Source organism: Phaseolus vulgaris, chromosome 8, assembly GCF_051622355.1.
Source record: "Phaseolus vulgaris cultivar YP4 chromosome 8, ASM5162235v1, whole genome shotgun sequence".
NCBI lineage: Eukaryota > Viridiplantae > Streptophyta > Magnoliopsida > Fabales > Fabaceae > Phaseolus > Phaseolus vulgaris.
In genome coordinates, this window is record NC_143505.1 from 3,784,866 (window position 1) to 3,802,853 (window position 17,988).

Below are 17,988 nucleotides of genomic sequence, written 5' to 3' on the forward strand. Positions count from 1 at the left end.
AACATTAAGTTATTTTCAAAAAATTCTGAAACTATTTTGAAAAAATTTAATTTTTTACATCCAAAACGGAAATCCAAGAATCCTCGTACCAATTCAAAGACCCAAAACATTTTGTACTAGATTTCATTAGCTTTGCATTGTTGGGTGGTTTCTCAAGTGTACATTTCCCCTAGAATTTTAATTTCGGATAACTTTTCTTCATTAAGTAAAATATTAAAAGGCATGCTGTAATCAAAGAACATACAAGATATATAAATAAAGACATGACAAAGTGTCTTTATTTAACCCATCTTAATTAATTTGACCAAGTATGCAGAGTAAAATATATGATTTAGTGCCAAGATAACAGGGAAAGATGATGAATATATTGTATAACATACAGTTATAATATTCATGCTTAGCTAAGTGGATTTTAATTCTTGGATGGCATGTTTGTCTGCCTCTTGCTACATACATAAATCATGCACTCCACTTCCTAGGTTACTTTGGGCTATAGCTATTAAGATATTGATTATTGAATGAAGAGAAAAAGTGGTTTGGAAGTTTGTTCATTATTGGTGGAAAACAGAGACACTTCCACCATCTATGTCTTTAGCCTGTCCACAAACACCTGAAATTGTGGCCAAAATTTATGCATCTCATTCTTATGAACATACACTAATTCTTTATAAACACACCCATTGATTATTTTATGTACAAAATGTATAGTTTAAAGTATTTTAAATATAAGATATTTAGAAATATTTTAATCACTAACATTATTTTCGTAGCCTTAAATTGGAGAAAATTAGTTTTAATACAACAGGATTCACCACAAGAAAATGATGAAATAGAAACAAAATTTAGAGACAAAAAATAATTAGTTGTTATAGTGACTAAATTATAAACTAGTTTAGATACTAAAACAAATTGGTTTCTAAATTAGTTTCTATTATCGTTAAATGGTTTCTAATTTGGTATTTAATTAGCAAACAAAATTTTTGCTACCAAATTTAGAATTTAAATAATTGATAGTTAAAACTTTGGTAGCTAATTAGATACCAATTTATAAACTATTTAACAATAATATAAACTAATTTACAAACCAATTTTTTTTTTCAGTTTTGAAAATGTTATCTAATTTAGTTACTATAACAACTAATTATTTTTTATGTATAAAATTATTTTCTATTTTATGATTTTGTTGTAGTAGTAAAGTCTAATGGAATACACTAGTCTCTCACAATATCATGAATTAATCTTTGAATTCTCATTAGAAGAGATTGTAGTGCTTAATGGTGTTTTTGGGGGAAGAGATGTAGAAAACCAATCCAAGAAATTTTTAATATAAATATGATTATTAATACAACATATATATGTTTCTCTCTTTTTTTTTAATGAAAAAGCTTAATTTAATATTTATTTGAACTAAAGCTTCCGATGATGCTTCAAGAATTTGCTTAGAGTTTTATGGATGCAAAAGTATATGTATTCACGAGAAATGCAAATCATGAAATGCTTAAAAGTAGTTTGGGTCATATCAGATAATCTGGGCAATTGCTTCCTGCACCATATCACTGCACCCGATCTTAGCGGAAAAGACGAAACTGTCCTTAAAAAAAATTTCCGAAATATGTGTTTCGGATATATTTTTCCGGAACGAAATTTTATATTACGGATTTTTTTATTCGGAATTGATTTTTTATTTTTGTTTCCGGATTTTTATTTCCGAAACACAATTATTTCTTTTCCGAATTTTTTTTTCGGAATGTATTATTTTCAGTTCCGGATTTTTTTGTCCGAAATAGAATTTTAATTTTGGTTTCTGAATTTTTATTTCCGAAACTCAATAATTACTTCCGGATTTATTTTTCCGGAATATATTATTTTCAATTCCGGATTTTTATTTCTGGAATTAAGGGCATTTTTGGAAATTAAAAAAATATGTTGGGTGCAGGTTAAAAATGATTGGGTGCAGGGAGCATTTGCCGATAATCTGATACACGAGCCCAGCACACATAAAAGAACATTTTGAACAATGAAGGACAAAAAGGGTGATGGCCGAAAAGCAAAAAATACTACGAAGCCCAAAGAATGTATAAGGTGACGGTAATATGAAAGCCCAAAAGTATATGTTCAGTTCCTTAAATTTAAAAGTGTATGTTTTAATTCATATGTTTAAAATACTGTTAAATAATTTACTTATATATAAATAATAATATAAAACAACTTGCATGGAAGTCTGCGATATTATATTTTTATAATTAAATATTTAATCTTTCGTTTGTTTTTCTTTCAAATAATATTTTTTAGAATTTAGGATTTTGAGTTTAAAGTTTAGATATATATTAAATAGTCTAATAAAAGAATGATGTGACATATAAGTAATAAACGTCGAATATTTTAGTTCATGAAATTATTGTTGTGTTAGTTCCTACATAAAATTATCACAGCATTTTAATCCTGCAAAAGAATTAATATTACAAATATTTTTTTATTAAATTAACATTACATTATTTCCATGCACAATATTATTTGCTTGACAGTTTATCATATTTTGCTAATTAAACTATAGCTGTCATGTCACAAACACAATGGCAAGGTTTCAGCAGTTATTTATATATATATATATATAAGGACTATCAATTACCATTAACCATTATAGAAAGTATAATAATATTTTTATAATAAATTTAACTTTAATTATCATAAAAAATATATGTTTTATATATGTTCTTTTTCACAACAATTATCATGTATAATAAACTCAATTGACACGTATGTATTTCTAAATAAAATCTTAATGATCTAATACATTAACAATTATAAATTTTACTAAAGATTAATATATTATTTATATAAATAATAATAATTTTTTAATTTATAAAATAATATTTAACTTAATTAATTATTCTTTTACTAAAATTAATGTTTATTTTAATAATTTTCTTGTAATAATAATTTTAATTTATTATTGATATATTAATTTAAACTTTAGTAAGCCACCTATTTTTCTGGTTTACATAATTGAAGAAAATATGGTTAGATTAATTCGACTCATGGTGGATTTATTGAAAGTTAAAAAAAGACATATCATAGACCATTTTATAATTTTTTTTTCTAACACAAAAACTTATTTGATAAAAGAAGTATAAAAAATAATGGCAGCATTAAGAGCTAAAACAACAAGATAATTAGGTTTTCATGTATTAAAAAGAAGTTGTGCATGACGTAGAACTTACTGTTCTTGACATTAGTGGTTTAACTTGAATATAATTATATTATGGATATGTTTCTACTGTACAAGACAGATGAAGTAAGAAAGGAAGTGAGAGGAAAAAAAATATTTGCAACAGAGACACATGGGAGCAGGAAAACATGTGAAGAAGATTCAGAACAATATTTTTGATAAGTAATTATTATAAAATGAATTTTAATTACAACTCAATCTTATAAAATCGATTTATGAGATTGGAGTTTGCACCCACTTATATATAATAAAATGTTCTTATTTCTAATCGATGTGAGATTTTCAACAGTAATTTTGAAATAGATATTATGAAATCTTAATCATTTATGAAATAAGTTGGCTAATTTAAGATTTTTTCATAGAGAGCCTTTTCTTTAGTATAATAGGCTTCCACCTTGTCTATTCTTATAATTCTTTATGAATAGGTATAGTCTACCTATGTATCGTTTTTATTAACATATAAGTTTTGGTTTAGTCCTCCCGTATTTTTATATATATATATATATATATATATATATTTTCAATAATACATTTTTCATGTGATGGTAAATGATTGTTGTAACTTGAGGTGTCTGCCTGAGATCTTAAGTTGCATAATAATATCTAACATGAAAATTTTTATTTAAAAAAAATAAAAAAATTTACACTCAGTTATATATAATAAAATATTTTTATTCAGTTAATTCAATTTTGTATTGGTAGTTTGTTGAATGGCAGCTAAAGAAGAAGAGAATATGGGCCATGGCTAGTGATGCCCATACGTGTCCCATCCTTCCACCATCATTACATTTGCACAGAAATCTATGTGACAATGTGATTGCAAGTGATGCTAATGTGATTGGAAAAGTGAAAGCACCCCAATCATTTCTTCATCAATGGATACAAGACACACCAATCTTATCCCAAACAATTTCTTCTATATTAAATTTCAAACCCTTCTTCTTTCATCATTCTAAAACTGCTCAGAAGATTAACAAATTTTAGAATCAAATTTAAATGACTTTTATTTTATGTTAAGGTTTATATTTATTTTTATTTTATAAGATATTTTTATCTTTTAATGAAGGTAAAATCTTGAATAACTTTTATTGTATGAATTTTTTATTTTGTAATGAAGTAAGATGAGACCAAAGGTTAACTATCCACATATCAGCCAACAAATTCGTTGATTTGTTCATTTTTAATTTAATTAATCAAGTGAAAGCTTTCAATAATTATTAAAGAATGACAATTATAAATATCTAGATAACATAATTATAAATTTAGACTTATTCTACTTCTAATCACCACAGGAAACTATCACTCGAAATATATGAAAGAGAATAAAAATATATAGATTATAGATGAATGATTAATATTAAGAGTTAGAGTTTAATGATTAATATTATATATTATTTAATAACTGTACTATTATCCGAAAAAGTCATACAACTTTATCTTTTTATATCCTACTTTTTCTTTTCATGATTTAATCTAATGGATATTGAAAGTTATAGATGAAGCATTAATGTTATAAATGATTCAATAGCTGATAAACAAAGAAATTATTTAATTATGATTATCGAAAAAAAGTCATATCACTTTTTTTTTGTTATGCTGTGGATAAAGTGTAATAAATAGAAAACTAGAACTTACATAGTTGCTATATTTTTTTTTATATGAACACTTTTTAAATGTTCTATTTTACCTATTTTATTTTATTACCAATAAAAAAATTATATAAAATAATAATAAAAATTTAAATTGTATTTTTTTTAAACCACATGTGACCTTTTAAGTGATGATTAAGAAATTTGTCACACAACTATTTATGTATTGTTATGCAGTTCAAATCTATTTTCCCTCCCAAATTTCAATGTGTATTATATTCTGATAAACACATGTTTAAGCTTTTCTATGTACCTGGGCGTTCGAGGATATGAAGTAAGAATTTTTCCAAATGTAACTGACAACACACATAAATGGCCCGCATTAGTGAATATATTCCAAAATCAGAGTACAAGATCTTTTTTAATCACTAAAAATAATTTATAAATAAAGGGTACATCATACCCGAACCCATATACACAATTATGTATATTAAGATGTTAAATATTGTAATAATACTAAAAAAATCATTAAATAAAAACTAGAGAAAAAAAAATAAGGAGATAAGTTAATCTCATCGTTATAAAATAACACATGTACAATAATATATTTACACCAATGTTTATATATTTTTAAAATACTTTTGAAATATTTTAAGCAATTACTTAATACTACAAGTGAAGAATTGTATATAAGAAATTGTACCGGTGAAGATCGTGCGACTGATATCACGCTTCGATCCTTATCATTGGATTGACCGACAGTTAATCAAGGCCCATGTCCGTTAGGCCGACCGACAATTCAAGTCCAATTACGTTCAACCAAGGTCTGCGAAGCTAATCTATGATTAGGAGCTAGATAATGCAGCCCTGCAACCCTAAACACGGTTCAACTCCTTAACTTGACCCAATAAAAAAAATCCATCAAAGGTAATATTAATAGCGCATATTAAACCATGTACATCATATGCAGTGCTCTGAGAACTGAGTACCGAACGCCTTTACTGACTTGAGTGCCTTCTACAGGTACCCTTCAAATTTGGATTGCGAGAAGACTGAGAAGGAAGAGTGAAGAATTTGCAAGAAAGGGAGCTTAAGGACTATACAAACCAACAAAAAAAAAAAAAGATAAAAATCCTCTCAATACTCTAGATCCCATGAAACAGTAATTTTCTTATGATAAAATTGTTGGTTCCTTTAAGTTAATACATCATCATAAACCCTAAACCAAATACAATTACTATCTTCGAACTTATTAAAGGTGTGCAAGGTTTATATTATGCTAGATGATATATAGCTTTTTTTTTGTTAATGTTCAATGAGTAGATATCTTTTAAATTTTTTTATACGGGTTCTGAAATAATTTATTTAATTTTTATTAATAAAAATAATATTAAAAGTGTGTGAAGTTGTATAAGTGATTTTAAAAATACGTGTGAATGATTAAATAATTAGTTGTCTTTTTTCCAGTGGGGGCTTAACGAAGAATATCTCCAATTATACATATACAAAGGGCACAAGCAAAGGACATCTCCCCCACGAAACTATCTGCTTTTCTTTAGTGTGAACAGGAGGAACCACACTTTGAAACCAATTTCTAACTCCAGTATATATGGTGAGCAATAAAAGGCCAAAATATCTTATACGTAAAGGTATTTTTGGCCATGAAAACTCCAATAATATATATATAGTTCTATAGTTTCATGCATAAAGAATTTTGGCGTCCAAGTTGTCCAATAATTAAATTTGAACTTATCTATAAGGCAATGTAAACATATTATAATATATATATACTTTGCACACCAAGAGTGACTTTCTTTAGATTTTGTATTATTTACTTTGCACACCAAGAGTGACTTTAATATATATATATATATACTGGACTAAACTGTTAGTTGATATTGGAAACCAATTAATTAGAAAATGATCATTTTTTTTATAATAAATTATAAAACCAGCACTATGATTTGACTTAGACTAAGCAATATATACTTTAAATTTTATTCATTAATAAATTATAAAAGAACATATTATATTAATGAATCAGTAAAAAAAATGAATACAATATTTGTATTTCTTCAAAAGAATGAAAAATTAACTTAAAGTATATATTGCTTTTTACTCTAAATGTATGTTACATTTAGGAGAAAAAGCTCTAAGTATGTTATTAGTAATAGTAATAGATATTAATGAGTATTAGTGAAACTTATATTTAAGTTGTAATTTTGTCCTGGTTTTGTTTGGCTTGGTAGTTTAGAGGATGTTATAGGAATATCAGTAATTAGGAGTTGATTTTTTTTTATTCTGATTGGGCTTTTAGACTTGAAGCCTCTTTTGTTTTGTGTATATAGGTTGTAGAGGTTTTGCTTTTTGCTTCAGGGCTTGAGGGTCTGCACATTGTAAGTAAGATATTATACTCATTGTAAGTAAAATCCTAAGAACTAACCATTTCAAAATAACCTGAAAATAATTTAACATTCATTTTTCACAATAATGCCAACATGCAGACAGATTCTTAGAAGGAGAAGAAAATACTGAAGGTTTTCAACTTTTAAAATTGGTGTTATATATGTTTATACTTTTGCTAACTTGTGATTAATAGGACCCTAATTGAGAATTGATGTTGATGCTGTAAAAGGGGAGGAAAAGAATGAGAGCAGGTTGAGGAATAATGTTTTCTAAGGTTTTTAGACAATAAGGAGAGTGAGTGACTTTGTTTTTCACTTTCTAAAAGCTTCCACATACTATTTCTACTCCTTTTTATTTTTTATTAAACCCTAAGATCCAAAGTAAAACCTCACCCAAATAATTAAGTTGCGGTTTCCCTCGCTAAACCATCCTGTGGAGGGTTTTTAAACCCCAGAAAAAGACTTTCATAACCTCCGTAAAATAAAAAACAAAGCACCCACAACTAATATTGCAAAGAAAACTCATCAACCAAGATTTGAACCCAAGTCCTTCCAATAACCAAGGAAGGGTTAACCATTAGACCAGAGAAGTTCTTTGGTCATATTATCATTTTTATTTTACTTATTATTATTAACATAATTTATACATATTAATATTATATTAACATTATTATTAATATTAATATTATATTAACATTATTATTAATATTAATATTATATTAACATTATTATTAATATTAATATTATATTAACATTATTATTAATATTATTATTATAATTAACATTATTATTAATATTATTATTATAATTAATATTATATTCATATTATTAATATTATTAATATTTATTAATATTATTATAAATATTATTATAAATATTATTATAAATATTATTATTAATATTATTATAAATATTATTATTAATATTAATATAAATATTATTATTAATATTATTATAAATATATTATTAATATTATTATAAATATTATTATTAATATTATTATAAATATTATTATAAATATTATTATAAATATTATTATAAATATTATTATAAATATTATTATTAATATTATTATAATGAATAGTTTCCAGTATATGATTCTTCAAAATTTGATACTGTAAATGTAACCAAAAAATAAATTATGATGATGTATATATGTGATAAGTTAATGTCACTTCACACACAACTTATTTTTACTTATTGAAATTCATAAAAACAAACTTTAAGAATTGAATAATAATTTCAATTAATGAAGTGCCTTCTAACTTCAATTAATGAATCAACCTCTAAGACCTAAGTTCAAAGCATATTTAAATATGTATACCAGTTTAGGCTAAACTCACTAAAAAATTTAATTATATCTATTTATTAAGAATTGAGAAAATATATTTTATTGATGTTTTACAATAAATTTTTGACACTTAAAAAAAATTAAAAAACTCTATTATTTTGATGAGATTTTAGAATAAATATTTAGAATTTAACGAAGGTTTTAAAATAAACCTTTGGAAATTAACGAAGGTTAAAAAAATCTTTGTTATTTTATGGAGGTTTTAAAATAAACCTTTGTAAATTAACAAAGGTTAAAAAAACCTTCGTTATTTTGTGGAGGTTTTAAAATAAACCTTTGAAAATTAACGAAGGTTAAAAAAACCTTCGTTATTTTGCGGAGGTTTTAAAATAAACCTTTGGAAATTAATAAAGGTTAAAAAAACCTCTGTTATTTTACTGAGGTTTTAGAATAAACCTTTGGAATTTAGCTAAGGTTAAAAAACCTCCGTTATTTTGTTGAGGTTTTAGAAAAAACCTCAATTAATTAAATCAATTTCTAAGGTTATATTAACCTCCACTAAATAACCTCTATTAAAACCTTTTTTTATTGTAGTGTGATATTAAGTAACAAAACAAACATACAATTCAATTCAGAATTATTAAAATTCACACATAAAAAATAAAATAAAATAAAACTTAATCCATTTGGATATTGAAACATACACTACAAAAAAAATTATCAAATAAAAAATAATTTTAAAAATCAAACTATTAGTATCTAAACTTAGAAATAATTTATAAATTAAAATAAATTATCTAAACTTAGTTATTATATTAATTAAATTAAAAATCATTTTATAAACTTAGAAATTATTAGTATCTAAACTAATTTTTATTATTAATAAAAATTTATAAATTTATAATTAACCATTAGTTACCATAATTTTAACTAATAATTACTTTATATTATAAATTAGTTTCTATTAATTTTTTAAAACTAATTTATAATTAAAATATTAATAATTAAAATTTTGATAACTAATTCAAAATTTATTTTATAAAATTTTATTAATAATATAAACAATATTAATAAATTTTAATATATAAAATAATATGTAGTTTAATTAATATAATTATTAATTTTTTTTTAAAATTTAGTTATTATTTAAAGATTTTGTTACAGTAACTTTGCGTCTTATATACTTCTCAAGTTTTAAAATACTACATATTTATATTAATTAGTTTTTTTATCAGAAAAATATTAACTAGTAATGTTTTGAAATAAATTCCACTAATAAAAGAAAAGCCAATTCTGTAACATTTCATGGAGTTATTTTCACATCCTTTAAAATAAGCATATAATTTATATAGTTATCTGGATTTAAAGGTGCATAAGTTAAGAGTTATTTGGAAGGGATCTAACTCTCTCTTTCTCTCTCCTACACAGTTGTCTGTACTTAGAAATCTCGATCTCTGCACATCGTCATCTCCCTTTCTCAAAGTTTTCTGATCATGCACCTCCTTAAACTTCAACAGTAAGACTCAGAAACCAATTTGCATGTACGATATATCACTATCATATCATCATCATCATCATCTTCTTCTTCTTCTTCTTCTACCATGGCCTTTCCACCTTCTCACAGCTTCACGTTTCACACTCATGAAGAAGATCACCACCACCTCCCTTCAACCTCTCTCAACGCCTACCCCTCTTTCCCACCACAACACTTTCAAGGTTCATCAATCTCTTTCCGTCACAACACAGCTGTCTTTTAACTATATATATATATTCTTTGTTGCTGCAAAAATATAAACTCATATTTCCCTTTAGAATTAGATAACATTATATATAAGTACATATTCTCTTTTCTTTTTTGTCGAGTTCAATTTCTATACCCTTTTACTCAACCGATGAAAAAGTATTGTTAATACAGTTTTTAAAACAAATATTATAATAACTGAATGAGTGTGTAAATTTTTGTATACTATTGCTATGTTATTTACTCTTTGTGGATATGATTTCGGGAAAATTGGGTTTTGTCTTAATGTTGCAGGGGGTGCACCACCATTCATGTTGAAGCGGTCCATGTCGTTTTCAGGCATTGAGAACAAGTGCGATGAGGTGAACGGAGATGATGAGTTATCCGACGATGGGAACTTTCAATGTGGGGAGAAGAAAAAGAGGCTGAATTTGGAACAGTTAAAGGCTCTTGAGAAGAGTTTTGAGTTGGCGAACAAGCTTGAGCCAGAAAGAAAAGTGCAGTTAGCTAAGGCTTTGGGGTTGCAACCAAGACAAATTGCCATATGGTTCCAGAACAGAAGGGCCAGATGGAAAACCAAGCAATTGGAGAAGGAATATGAAGCTCTCAAGAAGCAGTTTGAGGGAGCTAAGGCTGATAATGATGTTCTTAAGATTCAGAATCAGAAACTACAGGCAGAGGTAATATTGGTTCTAACTTGCTTCAAATTTGTGTTTGGATCATTCATTGAACTTTCCATACTGGTCTCTTTCTGGATCAAGGTTTTCTAGGATCAAAGTAATAAAGTTTTTTCAGAAATTGACCAAGGGGAACATGAACTTAATTACTCATCAGACTCTAGGGGTTAATGTCACTAAACTGTTGTTCTTGATCTTTATTCAGATAATCTGAATGTGTTATATATATTCTAGTCATTGACTTGATGTAATTCAATTGAGTGGTGATATGTTAACACCACAAACAAAGAAATCTTTTCCAATTCAATTTGTTACATTTTTTTAATCAGTAGGAAGTTTTCCTACTCCTCATGTTTTTTTGGCTTTATAAGAAGATGAACTCTTTTCCATGTTTTTTAGTTTTGGTACTTCTGAAACCCCATTTCTTATTCTATCACTATACCTGACATTGGACAGCAACTTTTTAAAGTTTCCCACATGAACTATTTGCTTCTATAAGTTGGTTATTAATTTGGTGAAGAATCTGTCACTGTCAGACCCCATACCTGCAACAAGTTGTAATGTTTTTTATGTTTTATGCAACGAGTTTTAATTTTTACTATGACTATAACAGACACATTGCACTGATGTTTCAAGCTTTTAACACACTAGAATATATGATACTTGATTATCTTGCTTTTACATTATTTTTTTCTACTACATAATGTTTGCAGTTAGAAGCAGTAAAAAGTAGGGGTTGGTGTGAAGCTGGAACAATCAGCCTTAAGAAAGAAACTGAGGGTTCATGGAGCAATGGAAGTGAGAACAGCTCAGACATTAATTTAGATCTCTCAAGAACACCAATTTTGAATAATCCTACATCTTGTCAAGCCCCCTTTCCCACCAGCATAACTCAGATCCTTCAATATTCGTCAAAACCAGACTTTCAGGATGATGACTTCTGCAACGTGATTCACAACATTGATGTACAACAAAACTTTTGGCCCTGGCCTGGTCAACAGAACCACCATTTCCATTGACACTATAAATGATTTTTGGCTTCAGTGATATAAGGATCTCTCATACAACATTTTTCCTTCAGTTTTTGTTCTTTGCATTATTATTTATATGGTGTAGATTGGTGTATAAAGTTTGAACAGATTAAATGTATGTAGATGCATGGCGTCGGTGGACTTTAAGCAGTGCAATTTCCTTCCCATAAACATTATTGTTCCATACACATTATTGTATTGAAAACTATAAAATAATATTTACGTTAGGCAGAGAAGTAAAAAAATATTAATGGTGAGTTATGGCATGTGCCTCCTAAGTGGATTTCCAGGTCTGCAGTGCAGAGTGGACCATGGATAATTAAAAAATGGATTCTCTGTTTCCTTCTTTAAGCACATATTTTATTTCATATTGGTACTTTGCAATCTTCACATTGAGATGATGTTGTGGAAAAATGCATGCAAAGCTCACCATAATCAGAAAAAGAGTGTGGCGAGCACACACCCCAAGAAACAATACAAATGAGATTTTTACTTATTTATATATATTATAAAATGTTATTAATTAATGTGTCTAAGAATAATTAGTTTGAAATCACAGGAAAAATTACTTTGCATGACGTAAGCAACTCAACATCTACCATCATTGGCATTTAAGAATGGTTGACAAAAGCACTTGTTGTTTGTTTTGAGAAATAATTAACTCCAGATTCTTATAATAAAATTTATGAGAAATAAAATAAATAGAGAATAAGTACACACAAATTGACATAGAATTTGGTTAATTATATCTAGATCACCATGTTACAGAAAATGTGTTATTAAAAGAGAAAATTATAAAATATGTACTATTTTATAAAACACTCCATTTACTTTTAAAAAATATAAATAATATTTTCTTACCAAAAAATATTTGATACAAATTATCCTTACACTATAAGAAATATTAAAAATTAGTATTATATATATGTATATATTAACTGTAAGTAAATATATATTTACCATTTAAAATAATTTTACATGTTATTCAATTATAAAATATTATTAGTATGATTTTTAAAGTATTTTTTATAAATAAGTATCATGGATTGTATATATATATATAATTTGATGAAACTTTGTTCTTAATTTACAACTTTCCTAGTACAAAAATATAATATTGTCTACATACACACAAACCCAAAAAACCGACATAAAATTGTCTACATACACACTAACTCTCTCTTTCTCTCTCCTACACAGTTGTCTGTACTTAGAAATCTCGATCTCTGCACATCGTCATCTCCCTTTCTCAAAGTTTTCTGATCATGCACCTCCTTAAACTTCAACAGTAAGACTCAGAAACCAATTTGCATGTACGATATATCACTATCATATCATCATCATCATCATCTTCTTCTTCTTCTTCTTCTACCATGGCCTTTCCACCTTCTCACAGCTTCACGTTTCACACTCATGAAGAAGATCACCACCACCTCCCTTCAACCTCTCTCAACGCCTACCCCTCTTTCCCACCACAACACTTTCAAGGTTCATCAATCTCTTTCCGTCACAACACAGCTGTCTTTTAACTATATATATATATTCTTTGTTGCTGCAAAAATATAAACTCATATTTCCCTTTAGAATTAGATAACATTATATATAAGTACATATTCTCTTTTCTTTTTTGTCGAGTTCAATTTCTATACCCTTTTACTCAACCGATGAAAAAGTATTGTTAATACAGTTTTTAAAACAAATATTATAATAACTGAATGAGTGTGTAAATTTTTGTATACTATTGCTATGTTATTTACTCTTTGTGGATATGATTTCGGGAAAATTGGGTTTTGTCTTAATGTTGCAGGGGGTGCACCACCATTCATGTTGAAGCGGTCCATGTCGTTTTCAGGCATTGAGAACAAGTGCGATGAGGTGAACGGAGATGATGAGTTATCCGACGATGGGAACTTTCAATGTGGGGAGAAGAAAAAGAGGCTGAATTTGGAACAGTTAAAGGCTCTTGAGAAGAGTTTTGAGTTGGCGAACAAGCTTGAGCCAGAAAGAAAAGTGCAGTTAGCTAAGGCTTTGGGGTTGCAACCAAGACAAATTGCCATATGGTTCCAGAACAGAAGGGCCAGATGGAAAACCAAGCAATTGGAGAAGGAATATGAAGCTCTCAAGAAGCAGTTTGAGGGAGCTAAGGCTGATAATGATGTTCTTAAGATTCAGAATCAGAAACTACAGGCAGAGGTAATATTGGTTCTAACTTGCTTCAAATTTGTGTTTGGATCATTCATTGAACTTTCCATACTGGTCTCTTTCTGGATCAAGGTTTTCTAGGATCAAAGTAATAAAGTTTTTTCAGAAATTGACCAAGGGGAACATGAACTTAATTACTCATCAGACTCTAGGGGTTAATGTCACTAAACTGTTGTTCTTGATCTTTATTCAGATAATCTGAATGTGTTATATATATTCTAGTCATTGACTTGATGTAATTCAATTGAGTGGTGATATGTTAACACCACAAACAAAGAAATCTTTTCCAATTCAATTTGTTACATTTTTTTAATCAGTAGGAAGTTTTCCTACTCCTCATGTTTTTTTGGCTTTATAAGAAGATGAACTCTTTTCCATGTTTTTTAGTTTTGGTACTTCTGAAACCCCATTTCTTATTCTATCACTATACCTGACATTGGACAGCAACTTTTTAAAGTTTCCCACATGAACTATTTGCTTCTATAAGTTGGTTATTAATTTGGTGAAGAATCTGTCACTGTCAGACCCCATACCTGCAACAAGTTGTAATGTTTTTTATGTTTTATGCAACGAGTTTTAATTTTTACTATGACTATAACAGACACATTGCACTGATGTTTCAAGCTTTTAACACACTAGAATATATGATACTTGATTATCTTGCTTTTACATTATTTTTTTCTACTACATAATGTTTGCAGTTAGAAGCAGTAAAAAGTAGGGGTTGGTGTGAAGCTGGAACAATCAGCCTTAAGAAAGAAACTGAGGGTTCATGGAGCAATGGAAGTGAGAACAGCTCAGACATTAATTTAGATCTCTCAAGAACACCAATTTTGAATAATCCTACATCTTGTCAAGCCCCCTTTCCCACCAGCATAACTCAGATCCTTCAATATTCGTCAAAACCAGACTTTCAGGATGATGACTTCTGCAACGTGATTCACAACATTGATGTACAACAAAACTTTTGGCCCTGGCCTGGTCAACAGAACCACCATTTCCATTGACACTATAAATGATTTTTGGCTTCAGTGATATAAGGATCTCTCATACAACATTTTTCCTTCAGTTTTTGTTCTTTGCATTATTATTTATATGGTGTAGATTGGTGTATAAAGTTTGAACAGATTAAATGTATGTAGATGCATGGCGTCGGTGGACTTTAAGCAGTGCAATTTCCTTCCCATAAACATTATTGTTCCATACACATTATTGTATTGAAAACTATAAAATAATATTTACGTTAGGCAGAGAAGTAAAAAAATATTAATGGTGAGTTATGGCATGTGCCTCCTAAGTGGATTTCCAGGTCTGCAGTGCAGAGTGGACCATGGATAATTAAAAAATGGATTCTCTGTTTCCTTCTTTAAGCACATATTTTATTTCATATTGGTACTTTGCAATCTTCACATTGAGATGATGTTGTGGAAAAATGCATGCAAAGCTCACCATAATCAGAAAAAGAGTGTGGCGAGCACACACCCCAAGAAACAATACAAATGAGATTTTTACTTATTTATATATATTATAAAATGTTATTAATTAATGTGTCTAAGAATAATTAGTTTGAAATCACAGGAAAAATTACTTTGCATGACGTAAGCAACTCAACATCTACCATCATTGGCATTTAAGAATGGTTGACAAAAGCACTTGTTGTTTGTTTTGAGAAATAATTAACTCCAGATTCTTATAATAAAATTTATGAGAAATAAAATAAATAGAGAATAAGTACACACAAATTGACATAGAATTTGGTTAATTATATCTAGATCACCATGTTACAGAAAATGTGTTATTAAAAGAGAAAATTATAAAATATGTACTATTTTATAAAACACTCCATTTACTTTTAAAAAATATAAATAATATTTTCTTACCAAAAAATATTTGATACAAATTATCCTTACACTATAAGAAATATTAAAAATTAGTATTATATATATGTATATATTAACTGTAAGTAAATATATATTTACCATTTAAAATAATTTTACATGTTATTCAATTATAAAATATTATTAGTATGATTTTTAAAGTATTTTTTATAAATAAGTATCATGGATTGTATATATATATATAATTTGATGAAACTTTGTTCTTAATTTACAACTTTCCTAGTACAAAAATATAATATTGTCTACATACACACAAACCCAAAAAACCGACATAAAATCGGTTTTCGTGAACAGTCAATTTTTTTAATATTATAATAAATATTTTAACTTTTGAAAATTTTGATATAAGTTAGATAAATTAAATTGATTAAGTGTTTCATTCTAAAATTAAATCTATGTAATGGAGGAATGAGTTGGTGATTTTTTTTTTTATATTTATTGTGATATAAAATATGTTACTTTTCATAATGAACCATAAGATTATCTTAAAGATTTATTTATAATGTATATAATACAAATATTAAGACTAAGTGTGAGTAAGTAACTTATTTTTAATTCTTAGATTAGTAAAATACTAAAAGTGTCTCAAACTTGACCACAACAAATAGAATATATAACAAAATTATTCTTTAATTATTGGATCTCTTTCCATTTTCTTATCGGGTTAATTTATATTCTTGGTAGTAGATGTTATGACACATACAATGGAATTGTTTGATCTAAAAAATAATTTTTTTTCAATATCGCACCTTAAGAGTAATTTTTTGGTTTTGTCAAGACATTAATAAATTGGTTATTTTTAAATAATAGTAGATAGAAACAATACTAAGGATAAATGGTTTTCCAAACCAAAGTTTAATTGAATTATGTATTTATTTTTGTTGTATAAATTAAATTATTTTTTTGTTGTATAAGTTAAATTGCTTTTTTTTTGTATAAACTAAATTAATTTGTTGTTGTATAAATTATATTACTTTTTTTTGTATGAATTAAATTTATTTGTTGTTGTATAAATTAAATTATTATTTTTATATAAATTAAATGTATTTTTGTTGTATAAATTAAACTATTTTTTGTTGTATAAATTAAATTATTATTTTTTGTATAAATTAATTATTTTTTTGTATAAATTAAATTATTATTTTTGTATAAATTAAATTATTTTTTGTTGTATAAATTAAACTAATTTTTTGTTCTATAAAATTAAATTATTATTTTTTAATAAATTAAATTAATTTTTTTTGTATAAATTAAATTACTTTTTTAAAAGTTTTAATTCATTTTATTAAGATTTAATTAAAATGTTTAAAATATTAGGAAAATGGTGAATTAAATATGTATTAATTAATTTTTTATATAAGGTGGGTCGGCGTGAGCCAGGCGATGCAAAATGCCCTTCCACTTATGTGTTGGACGTGACCGACGCATACAATGCCCTTCCACTTATGTGTTGGACGTGACCGACACATACAGTATGTTATTTAAATAGAAAATTTATTTTTTCCTCATTCACATTTCGCTGCACCCTCCGTCTTTTGCCGTGACTACTCCGACATTGTTCACCGTCGGTGTGTTCTTGCTTCGTTTGTCTTCTCTTCTCTTATTTTATTATATTTTTTTTCTTTTCCATTTCAGCTCTAAGTTTTATTGGTCTTCTTCATTTAAGCCTTCATCGCTACTGTTAAGCTCTACCTCCTACTCTACTTTGGTCAGCTTTCAGTTCCTTTCGCTGCTCCAACACCATTAATCGGAGGTAAAGTTTTAAAATTTCATAATTTTTTATTATATTTTTTTTATTACAGATGTGAATGTATGTGATTCTGGTTGAGTTTATGTGAATGATTTTATTGCGAACATAATTAAAAAAAAAAAAAACTGTAATAGAACACCTTGAAACTTGAAAGCTTATGCACGTGAGAGTGGCA

The 17,988-nt window shown here is 27.0% G+C and overlaps 2 protein-coding genes across 2 annotated transcripts; both read left to right on the plus strand.

Moving 5' to 3' along the window:
- Positions 1-9,888: 9,888 nt before the first annotated feature.
- Positions 9,889-12,110, plus strand: LOC137826746 (homeobox-leucine zipper protein HAT7). The gene is made up of 3 exons (XM_068632879.2): positions 9,889-10,230; positions 10,550-10,935; positions 11,646-12,110. Exons 1-3 carry the CDS (start codon positions 10,116-10,118, stop codon positions 11,949-11,951), a joined length of 807 nt encoding a protein of 268 aa, XP_068488980.1. The 5' UTR covers positions 9,889-10,115; the 3' UTR covers positions 11,952-12,110.
- A 1,026-nt stretch (positions 12,111-13,136) lies between these two features.
- On the plus strand, positions 13,137-15,331 carry LOC150025354 (homeobox-leucine zipper protein HAT7-like). The gene is made up of 3 exons (XM_090293391.1): positions 13,137-13,451; positions 13,771-14,156; positions 14,867-15,331. The coding sequence occupies exons 1-3, from the start codon at positions 13,337-13,339 to the stop codon at positions 15,170-15,172; spliced, it is 807 nt and encodes a 268-aa protein (XP_090149517.1). The 5' UTR covers positions 13,137-13,336; the 3' UTR covers positions 15,173-15,331.
- The last annotated feature ends 2,657 nt before the right edge of the window (positions 15,332-17,988 follow it).

What these genes read in the sequence shown, in the direction of transcription:
- LOC150025354 (XM_090293391.1), top strand. Translation starts at nt 13,337, where the DNA reads ATGGCCTTTCCACCTTCTCACAGCTTCACGTTTCACACTCATGAAGAA. An exon ending in CCCACCACAACACTTTCAAG is followed by an intron (nt 13,452 to 13,770) that starts GTTCATCAATCT and finishes TTAATGTTGCAG; the next exon opens with GGGGTGCACCACCATTCATG. An exon ending in ATCAGAAACTACAGGCAGAG is followed by an intron (nt 14,157 to 14,866) that starts GTAATATTGGTT and finishes TAATGTTTGCAG; the next exon opens with TTAGAAGCAGTAAAAAGTAG.
- LOC137826746 (XM_068632879.2), top strand. Translation starts at nt 10,116, where the DNA reads ATGGCCTTTCCACCTTCTCACAGCTTCACGTTTCACACTCATGAAGAA. An exon ending in CCCACCACAACACTTTCAAG is followed by an intron (nt 10,231 to 10,549) that starts GTTCATCAATCT and finishes TTAATGTTGCAG; the next exon opens with GGGGTGCACCACCATTCATG. An exon ending in ATCAGAAACTACAGGCAGAG is followed by an intron (nt 10,936 to 11,645) that starts GTAATATTGGTT and finishes TAATGTTTGCAG; the next exon opens with TTAGAAGCAGTAAAAAGTAG.